The 13,473-nt window shown below is 41.4% G+C and overlaps 1 protein-coding gene across 1 annotated transcript; it reads right to left on the minus strand.

Moving 5' to 3' along the window:
- Positions 1–11,301: 11,301 nt before the first annotated feature.
- On the minus strand, positions 11,302–12,949 carry LOC140222135 (uncharacterized). The gene is made up of 3 exons (XM_072292335.1): positions 11,984–12,949; positions 11,701–11,883; positions 11,302–11,604 (listed from the first exon to the last, which is right to left on the minus strand). Exons 1-3 carry the CDS (start codon positions 12,947–12,949, stop codon positions 11,302–11,304), a joined length of 1,452 nt encoding a protein of 483 aa, XP_072148436.1.
- Between the last annotated feature and the right edge of the window lie 524 nt (positions 12,950–13,473).

Here is a 13,473-nt window from a genome sequence, read left to right on the forward strand (position 1 = left end):
TGTTATACCACTGTACAAATACATGCGCAAGCGTCGCATCAGTTCAATGGATACACAGGTGCCAAAGGAACGTCCAGCAAAGAATCTCAACAAAACAAGATTACTGGCTTGTTGAGTATGTGCCTACTACTGATCTTTACGTCACATGGATGTACGCGATCTGAATATATAGCACAAATAAGAAAACGAATCAGTATGGCTATGGCATGGAAGAGGTGGACTCATAAGAAATGGAAAATTTTCCAATTTTATTAAGGTAGATAAGAGTATTTATTACCAGAGGACCCATGGCATGTGAAGGAAAAATGATAGTATTGATGTGTGAACCTGCTCACCAAATGAAGTTGGTAGAGTAGATAATTAAAACGGGTCAGATACTCAGATGCCTTAGATGAGCTTTGCCGTGATTCTTTCGTGCATGATGAAAGCAAAGGCCACATCGACAAGATTCTTTTGTGCAATTTGAGGCGGATTAAATAATACTAGGAGTTTTGATGGTCATGTAGTGGAGAGATCGTCAACAGGAAAATTACATGCTCCAGGATATAAATGCATGTTTGTCATCAAATGGTCTGATGTTTACATGCATCTCCCAACAAATTAAAGAGATATTTGCATATATTAAGTGAAAAAATGTTTATCGTGCTATATCATCAGGGTCCTTTTGTTTTTAGAGGAATATCTTCAGGATCCTACACGTCAAAAGTAGGCACCTTCCAGAAGCTAATTTGCTTGTGGGATGGATTAGCTGCACAATCTGGATGGGCTGGCCGGCTCCAACCGCTGCACATATCGTAAAGTGTCACTCATTGATCAGGTTAAAGTTTGGCCGTCCAAGCTTCGTCTGCAGCATGGATCAAGCGATGCCATGTCCTTAGACTCCTAGTGATGCCACTCATTGCGAAATAAAGTGCCATATGAATCGATAGGATACAAGAGATGAAGATGATCATTGTGGAACTGAAAGGCTCGTTGTAACACGTCGGATTTTTCCCAAAACCCTGAGGCTATCAAAAGTATAAAAAAAACACAGGTTTAGAATTTATTGAAAATTTTGACAGGCATCCGAAACTTGTCAACCACAAGTAAACCACATGAATAACATATAAGCAATAAGTAAGCATCACAGCCCTTTCCTAGGATCAAAACAAAGACGAGATCAACCCCAAAACGTTCCACCATCAACTAATGATAAAGGAACCAACTTAACTAATTGCAGTTCTACTGAATGAATGGATTTAACTAAGAATAAGTATAATTAAACGTGTGTGCTCCGGATGAATGCTACTCAGCAAGTAAACACAAGCGTGAGTAGAAATACTCAGCAAGTACAATCAGAATTGGAAGGGAAACATAGTAATCCAGAAAATAGTGAACTATGGAATAACCATGAAACAGTAGTTTCCGTCTGAAACGGACACAATCTGAAACATCCTTAACATTTACCGGTAAAGCCAAGCAAGTGGGGCCAGCACTTACTCACAGGAACATGAATAAAAGAACCAAATTGCACATCTGGATCAACCGGAACATGAATGGAATATAAAGAAGTAACTTGAAACTTGAATCATGGATTGGGAATCAAATAATGGAACTTGAATAGCATGAACATGAACTTGGAACAACATAATCGAAAGGCACAAGAAAACATCCAAAGAGTAAGTGTATCAACACACAGGTTCATCATACATATTGGTAGTCAAACGGATTCGTTTTGATGAGCTCTACTCAACCACAGTGACCGATCATCCATCCAACTTACGGTTCAAAAGTCAACTTTTTGCCCCACTCATTGGCCTAGTCAACACTTTATATTTTACTAGCAGAAATGCCCGTGCATTGCTACGGGTCCTTACTTCCTCTCACGCTATTATTGGTGCATTATCCCTAGTAATCCTCTCTTTGCAAGTATAGTAGTAAAAGACATTTGTGGGTGGTTTGATGCCATCTGTTTATTACGTGGGACCCACATTGCACATTGAAATAAAAAAAATTCACCGCTTAACATCCACTCTATCCATTCATTCGATTTCCCCCGTACTCATCGTCATCGAGCCAGTTGCTTCCTCTTCGTCCATCGGCGCCACCCGCATCTTGCCCCATCCTTGCCGTCGCCCAGGCGCTGCACATCTTGCCGTCCTTGCTGTCGCCTAGGCAAGTGCTCATCCTTCCCGTGCCTAGCCTCATTCCCGCTTCGAGTGCTAGGCCACAGCGCCTCTGGCCGCCATGAGCAGGAGTGCATTCTCCTCTTCCTCGTTTCCATCCACCTCCCTTCTATAATCCACTCGAAATCTTTCCAATCAAGTGCAAAATCGAGCCCACAATTGCTTGATGTTGAGGCCTTAGTTCCGAATCTAGAGGGGATGGACGTCATTGGGGGGTGTGAGGTCCTAGCCTCCGCCTTTGTTTGCGTTGCTTGCCGACTGCCTCTGCCTCCCTAGGAGATGACCTCTATTGCGGGTTGGCATGACAGTGATTGGATCGACCAAATTCGTCCCAACCAGATGGTGGCCGAGGTGCTGGGGTCACCGATGAAGACGACGACGTGGGAGGAAGTAGTGCTTACCGTCAGCAGTGGAGTGGCCGCCTCACGGGAGGGTAGCTCCGGAGGGTTGACGACGGTGGATCCGTTGGGCAACGGTGCGAGTGACAACGGAGGTGGGGTGGGGTAAGGTGTATGAAAATGGGAGCTTTCCTCTTCACCATGCTGTCACCCCGACCGCGGTGGTACCGGCTGCGCCGCTCGATGGCCGGTGCCTAGGGGCCCACAGCCGGTGTGGGTGCGGTACCACGGCAGCCAGAGCGGCACGGGCCCACGTGGCAGTGCACAGGGCTCGCAGCGGCCGACGCCGTGCACAGGAGCATGGGGCCAGCGTGGCCAGATGTAGCACACGCCCGCACGGTGGCTGGCATGGCGCATGGGCCCCATGATGGCCGGCGTGGCCGGCGCAACGTACGGGAGCGCGGGGGCTGACACGGCTGAGCACAGCCACTGTTCTCGATGACCGAGCCTAAAATAATTAACTCCTAGGACTGTGGGTTGATTAAAAAAAGTTGAGGGACTTTTTTGCAAAATAACCATGACGGTTAGAAGAAATAACCGCACTTTAATATTATGTATAGATTTAATTTTAGGATGTTACACTCTCATGAGATGAAGGTTTGCATGGCATATATAGATAAGAGTCATGCATAGCATAGAGCATATTTACCAGAAGGACGCACACTATGTGAAGGATACAGAGAAAAGGTTAATGGGCAAATCTCCCAACAAGATGGAGATGGTGGAATAAAAGGTGAAAAATCAATAATGTCAAGGTAAGTATAGTGCACCTTACTCATATGGTGCTTAAGGGTTAAGGCTATACATTTTGAATGCAACTCTTATTAATGACCGCTTTTCATCAAGAAATTTTTATTAATTGAAGTTAGAGGAGGTAGTTGGCCAGAAAAATAATTATAAACTGCCAAGTTTTTTTGTTCAATTTTACATGTTTATCAATCTCTCATAATTACACACACTTTTTGTACACTATAAAATTGAAATGAAATTTTAGATTTATAGGTATATTGGTGTCCTTGGTCTCAGTTAATTACTCTACTTTTTCCCTACACCGATTAATCATATGATCAGAGCTGACCATATATATGACGGTGGCCAACGGGGTGGCGATCCTTGCAGAGGCTAGGACTAGCCGACTAGGTACCATTTGAAGCGGGCGCAAATCTGCCGTTTGTCAACAGATTGATCAAGGTGCCTCGTGCATCGTACCAAATAATTGTGATTCAGGTAATTTGATCACCAGTAGCTTGCTAGGATGGGCTGGTGACTGAGAGTGGCGTGGGGTTCATGATTGATGATGCTCCGGCATGTCATCATACTCATTTCCTTCTTCCTGATACAACTCATTCCTATATATATAAGTGTTATACGATGAATCGATAGGAAAATATAATAAGACACAAGCAATGTGGAACTGAAAGACACGCCAGAAACGATTTGTACTAACACATGGATTTTTGAGTCCTGGTGGATATGATTGTTAACCGTCAGCACAAATGGTGCAGGGGGTGATCCACTAAAGAACCGTCACCACAAATGCATATATCAGATGAAGATGTGGTGTATATATATAGATAATAAGAGGCATGCGTGCATAGAGAGGACGCACACCACGGGAAGGATACTGAGAAAATTGTTAATGGGTGAATCGCACAACCAGATGGATTAAATACTATAATGGTCTTTTTTAATTTTGTCTGCAATTTTATTTTTACTTTCATTTTTTTAACTTTTCGAATTTTCCCTCGACTATTCACAAATCAATGGGATTTTGCCCTTGATTGTATTTGCCTCGTCCTTCTTTGTTGGAAACAAAGAAATGTAAAGCACATCGGATATTAAGTGTTAAAATAGCAACAAAGGAAAAAACAAAACACCCCATATATCACTTTGATTTAAGTTTGCATCTTATGATATGTTTTATTATAAACACCCATTTCTCATTTTTGTTGTCAAAATCATCTCATCACACGTGAGCTAAGCTGATTTTTTGTCTCTTTTTTTCGCCAAAATGAATGGATTCGCTGATGGAGTCTTAAATACCTAGCCCCCTACTTGGTTTAGTTTGTTGCAAAAATCATCTGACCGTAGATAAGATAAGCCTTTTTTTCGCCAAAATGGCTGCCCTTATGGAGTGTTAAAGTGTTCTGATCCTCTTGGATGTAGCCTTTGACATTTTATCAGCAAAAGTCCTAAACAGGATTAATTTGTTCATGAACTTGTTTGGTAAAACATGTGAATTTGTTCAATACAAACTGATGAAAATATTTGCGCAAGCTTTAAAAAATTCAATATGTTTAGTTAGAAGTCATGACGATAGAACTCAACAGATAAGCATACATATAATAACATCCAAGCTAAGTGATGTGGAGAATAATTGATTATTGGATTGGCACAAGAAACTACTTATTAATTAGTTCTTAATGGAGAATTCCCTGTAACACATGTTTGAAAACCTAATCAGTGAATGACATGTTGCACAATCATTCATTCAGTGAGCTAGATGTCTTGCTTTAATTTATCTGGTATAACAAAGTGTGTAAATATGAGGAAAAACAGAGAAAAATAACAGACAGAGCACAAACTCTCTTTCATCATCATGTTTTTTGCTACATAAGTCACAAAAGCAAAATTAACAAGACCCCTTATGATGAGGTAAGCATAAACTGCCATGAACAGCAGGGTGTCAACTCCACTTAGTTTGAACAAGTAGGAACCGCTAAGAAAGACATTTTTACTGGCAGGTAAAAATAGCACTTTGGAGGAGAAATCTACATGTGGTCGCTCATCGCAACGTAGTTGGTTTCCTGAATGGTAGCACTCATGCGAGCGTGCTGGTAACATAGTTCCTCCACATCTTTGTTTTTAACTCGACACAAAATCTAAAATAGAAAAAAATAGGTGCACTTGGGGTGATGAATCCCTTGGTCAAAATGTTTCAAAAGTTTTGTAAAAGAACAAGGGTTTGTTGTATTATTTGAGGTTGTGATCCTTTTTTTGCTATTGACAAATATTTTATTCCTTTCATTGAGCCTTATCACCATTAGTATTATATAATATATTGATATATATCATTGTCACTTGGTTAGATTTCTTACATTGTCGAGATGGAGAGATGTCAACAATGTCAGGGTGGATCATCGTGAAATGTTGAAATGAGTGTTGACGTTTTGTAGCCGGCTGCACACATGTTTACTTTTCTTTAAACCATAATTAATATATGATAAATTAAATTACCTAAATTAAAAATGGGCTGATTGCAAAACACCTTGCTTCACTGCAGATGCGGAGCTCGACGACAGATTTAGGGGTGCCGGTCCATGTAACTCATGGTTAAACATCAATGTATAGGCTAGATTTACATTTACTATTCATTTACCTGTAAAATACATTGGGAGAGGGGGGGGGATGATAGTTCCCATCATTTACTATTCATTGCAGTCGAACAGGACAAGACAATAAGTCTAGGTCACACGGAAGTGTAACACATAGACAGATCAAGGAGGCAATGTCTTTATAAGAATAAAAAACAGATCAGTGAGGGATCTAATGCTGAATTAGCAAATCAAGGAGACAAATATGAATTGAATGTTTATAGAGTTAACCTATATAGGATCAAGCTAGAATCATATATATTAGCAGTTCCCAAAAGACATTGCTGTGAATAGAAAATTTCACTACTCATGTCAAGATCAAGTTCCAAGGCGGTCGTTACCATTTTCTGACTCAGAAGAGGAAGCATGTATTTTTTTTCATCCAAAATAGGAATCAGCTTCTTTCTCTTCATATTGCCATGCTGCTGGACACCTCTATTTCCTTTTTTTATTGTTCTGCTAGTTTATGCTGCTCCCTGTGATGATGATCCACCTTGACCTTGAACACCTGAACGACTTCATCACAAAAATGATGCTAGGTCTGCATTATTGGACAGAGCACACTGCTGTCAGACAAAATATTTTAATGTACATCTACCAGAAAGTTGATGCTCCTCTGTAGTGTTTCTGCAAATGAAGAGTTTATTATATATGCCAAATAAAAATGCATGGTTTCTTTATTTAATATGGTGTTCTGGTCCACTGTGTAGAGATGTCCCAGGTTCAGTGCACTGGCTAATGATTCTGGAAGCAGCATAAACTCACATAATGCAGGAATAATTTTGGGGAGGATGAGATGAACAATGAAGCCACGGGCTGCACCGGAGAGAGTAGTGTTAGCAAGGTCTATTATTGTATGTAAGGAGAACCAAACATGCACTAACACGTCGAGAATGCATATAGATTTTCTATAAATTAAATTAACATAGTGTCAGGACAGTTTTATAAATTTTGCTCGTACAACCTCTTCCACGCAAGTGAGTGCGCTTCATTATAAATCTATATGGCGATTTCTTGGTGATGACCATGAGACCCAGCCCCTAAAATAATGAAAAACAGACTGGTTCAACTCTCAATTTTATATAAAAGAGGCCAGGTGTATCATTTGATACTGATGATGACTAATTTCTTTGCAAAACCAAAAAGAGTTTAGTTTTTGGTGATTGTAGGTGTACAATTCCATCCATGACGCATGGATTACAAAGACAATTGTTGTATTTGGTACCATAGCATTCAGCGGGTCCCTCTTAGGAGACCTTTCATGATCATTGAAAGTAAAGTTAAGATGGATGGTCATTGGTCTTGGATTAACATCCAGTAACAAATATTATAAAGGAAAATGTCTTACTCTCCCCACCAATCCACTTTGTCAGGTTAACCCTCCGAACAAAATTTAGGATCACTTTACTCCCCTGAACTATTTCATATGGTCCAATCTACTCCTAATTATATTTTTATTTTTTGTTTCTTTGCGCACAAGTTGAGTTTTAATTTAAGATTTTGTTAGTTGACTTATAATATGATGCACTACATTAGAAATTTTCCATGATTACTTTTCATACAGTTTTATTTGTATATCTAAGATCAACTCCATATCAAATGTTCCTACTAGCCTATGAAAATAACCATGAAAATTTCTTATTATAACTGTTTAATGCAATTCTTCATGTTCTATATGTTCTCACAAAATTTGAACTCAAAATTCAACACATACACGGAGAAACAAAAAAGAAAAAAACTTATTATAGGGTAGATTGAGTCAATTGAAATAATTCGGGAGAGTAAATTAAGGCTAAATTTTGCTTGAGGGTCAAGCGGATAAAGTGAATAGGTGAGGAGAGTGAAATGGACTTTTCCTAGTATAAAAAAAATTATAATAAAAAGCAACAAGCGTAAAGCAAATGTTTCCATGTCTCCTAAACATGGACATATGAAGAGAATGAAAATGAAATTTAAAGTTGTTTGTAGGTGATCACATTCGGTGAGAAGCAAAATACATATTACTCCATTGTTGGCCTAAACATTGGATTGCAGATAGACTTTGATAATACCAGATGAGCATAGTTTCATTTTACAAACAACAAGGAAAAACATGAATAAGAAAATCAGTGTTATCTATAAAGACGGCTACATTTGATCTCCCAAATTAGGACAAGTGTTTCTTCAATTGAATCAACAAATTAAAGTGCAGTTATCAGCCTACCACCTATCAGTACCAAATGATTTTCTTTTAACGAAAGTTCTCCACAAGTTCCTCAACAATGCAAATCTGCCAGTAAAACTTGTTTAGGATAATTACGGAAGCAATGGAAATTACCAGGTATTACTAGTAGTCAGTTTTCTACTAGTGGTATTTCCTAAAGATAGTAGAATGGCTAGACTCTATCATATAAATTTTTTACCCTTTGCTTGTAAACTCTTTCCTTTTTAATATAAGGGGTCCTGCAACCCTCCTGTCCCATCAAAAAAGAAATCAGCTTACCACCTGCAGATTATTCATAACGATAACTGCAGTTAGGCAAAACTCATGCAGAACTTAAACTTGACTGTCAGGAACTGCAGCTAGGCAGTAGGCACCACTTTGCATTTGCTTATAGCAGGTATCTTGCATAAAAAAAATATAGCAGGTATCTGTACCTCCATCTCAAACTAAGGCAGCTTTCGCTCAAACACCAAATAAATACTATTTCTTCACCGTAATTCTCTCTTGTCATGATGTAGATCTTAGCCAAGATAAGTGATATTTAAAAAGGATTGGTACTTGCAAGGCTCTCACAAGTACCCAGGGTTTCCAGGTTTTCTGGAATGTTTTTGAGCTCCAAGTTGTCCTCTGACCTGGCATAAAATTCTATGTAGCAGAGTATTTGCCACTAGAGTTCGGTGATATAGAAAAATAATATAGTAGAGCATTAATGTGAAACAGGCAGCTAAACTGATCTTCATATCACCGAGACAAATTAGAGCATAATCTTTTGGGTTGAACAGTAAAACATGCATGCCTGATCTCGGTTGTTTTTTTAACATAGACGATGGCTGTTTTCAAATTCTCCATTAATGAACATGTATTGTATGTACAATCTCAGTTATCTTTTAAGTGCAAAACTCATGAGCTTTAAGCTTCAGTAAGTTTAATTTTTAATCCAAATATATTCTTGTTTCTTATGAGTTAGATGGTAGCTTCCAGAAGACATAAAACCACCTGCTCTAAAATATAAATATGGCTAACGATTTCAAAAGTCATGTAAAAATACTAATTACTGAGCTTTTCCACATTCACAACCATGTCCAGAGTTCCAAATCTGCAGGCAGTAGCATCGTTTCATTGATTTTTCTTCATATAGCACTTCATGCTCCTGGAAGTAAGAAACAACATATCAACATTTGGCAAGAGCTCTATCAAGGCAGAGCAATTTCAAAACACTATACAGAAAACATTCGTCCAACCTGCAGAGAACAAACCCAATAATCTCATACCTAGACCAATTCCAAGACACTACAGATCATGAATAGGAAATATTAGTTGTTGAACTAGCATTTTCCTTGAAAACTAATAAGCTTTTTTAAAATATGTGTTCAACTTTATGGACTTGTACAAATGAGCGTGGTTACTAGCTAGTACTGTCCTTAAGAAAAGTCATAGTGCTACTTGTTCATGTCTTCAATTCAGATAATAATCATTTCGTTTTGTTGAAGTCATAATGAATTATATTTGACTCAAGACATTGTTCAGCTCTTGTGTACCATAAAATTTTCTTCAGTAAAGTTATATTTTCAATTCCACATTCCAGCTATTGTGTGCAAAACTTTCAATAAGTCCAAATCTTTCTTCAGAATTGTGTCTGCAACTCAACTTTAGAAGCAGACATGTTACATCGATCCCCACTGTCAACTGCATTAGCAAGAAAAGTTCTTTCACATTTGATTCAAACCTTTTGAATAGTGGCAAGTTTTATCAGTTGTGTTTAACATTGTGTTATGAGTCATTAGCAATAAAAAGATGATTAAATATCAATTCAACTCTTGTGAAGGCATAAATTAGAGTAGTTTCAAAAAGCTCATTACCTACTAAAAGAAATCGAAGGAAATCATGTAGCTCATAATCTATTCTCCATCTGTGTTATCTCTCTCTTCTTCATTCTCATGCATCCGCTGCAGTAGCATGGGGCAGTAGCACCGTCGTGTAAAGCAAAAGAGGAGGTGGATGATATCACGTCACCAACTCACCATGCATGACACCATAGGCGCTTGTGCAGGGAGCTGAGCCAGGGAGGAAGCCAGCACAAATTGAAGCAGTGGTTGAGAAGGTCATCGTCGTCACCGCATGGGGGAAGGATAAGGTCGTAGTGGTGGCGGAGGGGATCGCCGTGGTGCAGGAAGGAGAAAGATAGAGCAGCCTGAGCCTACTTTGTACCGGCCGGGTGTGCAGCGGGGGAAGACAGGCTGAGAGGGTTTGAAAATTTTCATCCTGTATGGTTAAGTTTCTTTCACAGCATTACTGGCATCACGTCATGGAATGCACCAGATTTAGATTGTAATAATAAAGATAGACGTGCATTATTATATAAAAGCTTGTTCGCACAAAAAATACTAACTTTTGGTAGGCTAAAGTATGCTATTTCAGTAGAAAATAATTAAATCGCATGAATGGTGCAAAATATGGTTTTTCAAAAGTGGTCTGGTTATTTATTGTTGTATGGATGCACCACATAAAATTAGAGTTTAGGAGCATCGACTCTACAGACAAAGGGGAACACTTACTGATTAACTGCAGCGAACATATGTTAACTCGATCAGGAATTTACATATATACGATCAAAAACATTGATTTGCTAAAAGAACTGATTTCTTAGAGTTTTACAGCCTGCTGGCATCGTAACTGCTGCCCATCACCATCATATCACTCAATACCCTCCACAAGCTAAGCATGTCATTGCAAACCCATGGAAAATTTTCCCTTTGCTTCTACCAAAACTGAAATCTGTCAGCAAAGCAAATCCCATTCTGTAGTCTGTGCTGCCATACGTGCAATGGCATGTTCACAAGCACACTTTTGTACCTACTTTCAAGCTAGGTTATGAAATAGTCATCCAACAATTGCACAACCTGTGGATGGTGCAAAAGCAGTTGGAAAAAAGCAAGCATTGACATGGAATTAACAAGCACTAAGTACCAATAGCTGGTTTCGAATTATTACATGCATGGGAGGTTTTGATATACGAAGAGTCTCTAAACCATACCAATTTCAAAATTATAACATGGGAGGAATTATTAACTTCAACTAGTTAACAAGCATCAAGTTGGAGCACCAAGGGCTAGGCAGGGTGGTGACGCTTAGCATGTAGCAGCTGCAGGCTATTAGATCGTCTAATTTTCTTCAGGCTCTTCAAGTCTTCCATTAACATAGCATTTGGCAGAAGTATTTTTCCAAAAAACACTGCAAAGTTCTTTGTATCCTGGGTCACTTTGGGAAACCGAAGCAAACAATTGAATTCGGACCGTCTTTAGCTCCGGCGCAGATGTGAATAGAAGCTTTACCATGTCGATATCATGGTCAATTACGTGGAAACGTTCGATTTCAAGCTCTTCAAGGTGAGGCAACAAGATATGTTCATTTGTCCATCCATCAGGATTATAATGGAAACGTCGTCTCGGTGTCCAAACATGATCCTATAGAGAAGTATTAATTAGTGTATGTCTCATTAGCTTCTGATGGTTCATTATATGAGCAAGTATCTAAGACGTATGAAAAAAGTGAGCTTATACCATGGTCTGTGGTAGAACCAACTCAAGCCTTTGTATGGCATTCAGTGTCTTGAGCAAATCAAAGACAACTTCCCCAAAGACATGCCACATCGATCGGAGTTCCAGCTTCAAAATAGAGAAGTTGTTCACTGGAAGGCGTAGTATTTCTTCCCCAAAGGTCCGATCAACAGCATGATAATTAGTCTGCTAAACAATTTTATTAGTATTCAAACATAAATGATGGCAAATTTGATGTAGTTGTTAAAGCTGGAAATAAAATTGTGCAGAGGATCAGAAGACGCACATGGTACACTATCACCAGTGAAAGGACGCGAACACGGACTGGATTAGAGAGCTGCCCGTCTCTTCCCCACCACTCCATCGTCGTGTTCAGGCCCATCAGGCGCCAATGCCTGGTAAATCCAACGCCACGAGAAAATATGGAGCAGTATCTGAGAGAGAGCGTCTCCATCATGGGCGCCGGCGCCGAGAACGACGCCTTCATTTCCGCGTGTCCGTAGGATTGCAGCTTGAATTTCTTAAGCCTGGGGGCGACGATGTAGACTCGCCGCTGCATCCTGTAGACGGCGTCGCGATTAGGCACGTCCCTGAGCACGAGCTCCTCGAGAGAGTCGGAGCGGACGTCGACGTCGCCTTTCAGCCAGTAGCAGTCGACGTCGAGCACGCGCAGGCACGGGCAGCGGGGGAGGAATTCGCTGGGCTCGACGCGGCACAGAGAGAGGCTCAGCTTCTCGAGCGTCGAGAAGACGCCGGCCGGAGGCAGGACGAATCTGCGGTTCCAGATCCGGAGGTCGATGGAGGTGGCCCTCGCGAAGAAGGGCAGCTCGAAGGGGACCCCGTCGTCGTCGCTGCCGCCCACATTGAAGACGACCTCCTCCGGGTTGTGCTCGTCGGCGGCGCGGAGCAGCGAAGAGATCCGCGACGCCGGGACCCCGGGGTCCTGCCTCGGGATCTGGAGCTCCAGCCGGCTCAGGTTGGGGTGCCTGGCCTTGGCGAGAAGATCGGCGAGCGTGTCGGGGCCGATGCCGCGGAACACGAGCACGGGGAGCTCGGGCCAGAGCGAGCGCCACCGGGGAGAAACGAGGCTCGTGCGCGCGACTTCGGCCGTGGATCCGAGCCAGGAGAGCACGAGGACGAGGAGTGCGTCGGGGAGGGCGCCGATCCGTCCCTCCCCGTTGTCGCCGTCGCGCTCCGGTGAGCTGCGCCGCGGGCGGAGGCGGCGGCCCGATGACCCGAGGTCCATCTCCATGGCTCCTGAGGCGAGGCTGAGAGCACTGTCAGTTTCGAGTGGTGTGTGGAGTGTGGAGAGAGGGTGTGTGTCTGGCGGAGGCGGCTAGGTCACGCGGACCGAGAGAATTTGTGCAGTGGCATGCGGGATGGAAAGTACTGAGGCTAGGTCAGGGTTTTGTCAGACGGAACCCTGATGATGCCACCACTGACGTCATGTCGTCAACTGTGATGTGATTATCCATCGAATATCAACAGATTTTTTTTTGCAAGTTGTACTTGTACGTGATTACAACACAGATCCCAACGCACTCTGGATTAACCCTGGCTTGTACGTGATGATTAACTCTAAAAGGTGAGTGATTTGGAGAAGAATGAGAGGGCAGCACGCACTAGCCGTTGGAGGCTTGCATGCAGCTATGCCATGCATGGCCAAGGGATCAGAGAGGGTTTCCTAGCACATCTGGGACGAGTGCCCTGACGACATACAGATGACCAAGCAAGTGGCTTGGAGATGTTTCTTTTTGTCCAGTAAATCCATGGTTT

Source organism: Setaria viridis, chromosome 3 (assembly GCF_005286985.2).
Source record: "Setaria viridis chromosome 3, Setaria_viridis_v4.0, whole genome shotgun sequence".
Taxonomy (NCBI): Eukaryota; Viridiplantae; Streptophyta; class Magnoliopsida; order Poales; family Poaceae; genus Setaria; species Setaria viridis.

What these genes read in the sequence shown, in the direction of transcription:
- LOC140222135 (XM_072292335.1), bottom strand. Translation starts at nt 12,949, where the DNA reads ATGGAGATGGACCTCGGGTCATCGGGCCGCCGCCTCCGCCCGCGGCGC. An exon ending in CACTGGTGATAGTGTACCAT is followed by an intron (nt 11,884 to 11,983) that starts GTGCGTCTTCTG and finishes ATTGTTTAGCAG; the next exon opens with ACTAATTATCATGCTGTTGA. An exon ending in TGGTTCTACCACAGACCATG is followed by an intron (nt 11,605 to 11,700) that starts GTATAAGCTCAC and finishes ACTTCTCTATAG; the next exon opens with GATCATGTTTGGACACCGAG.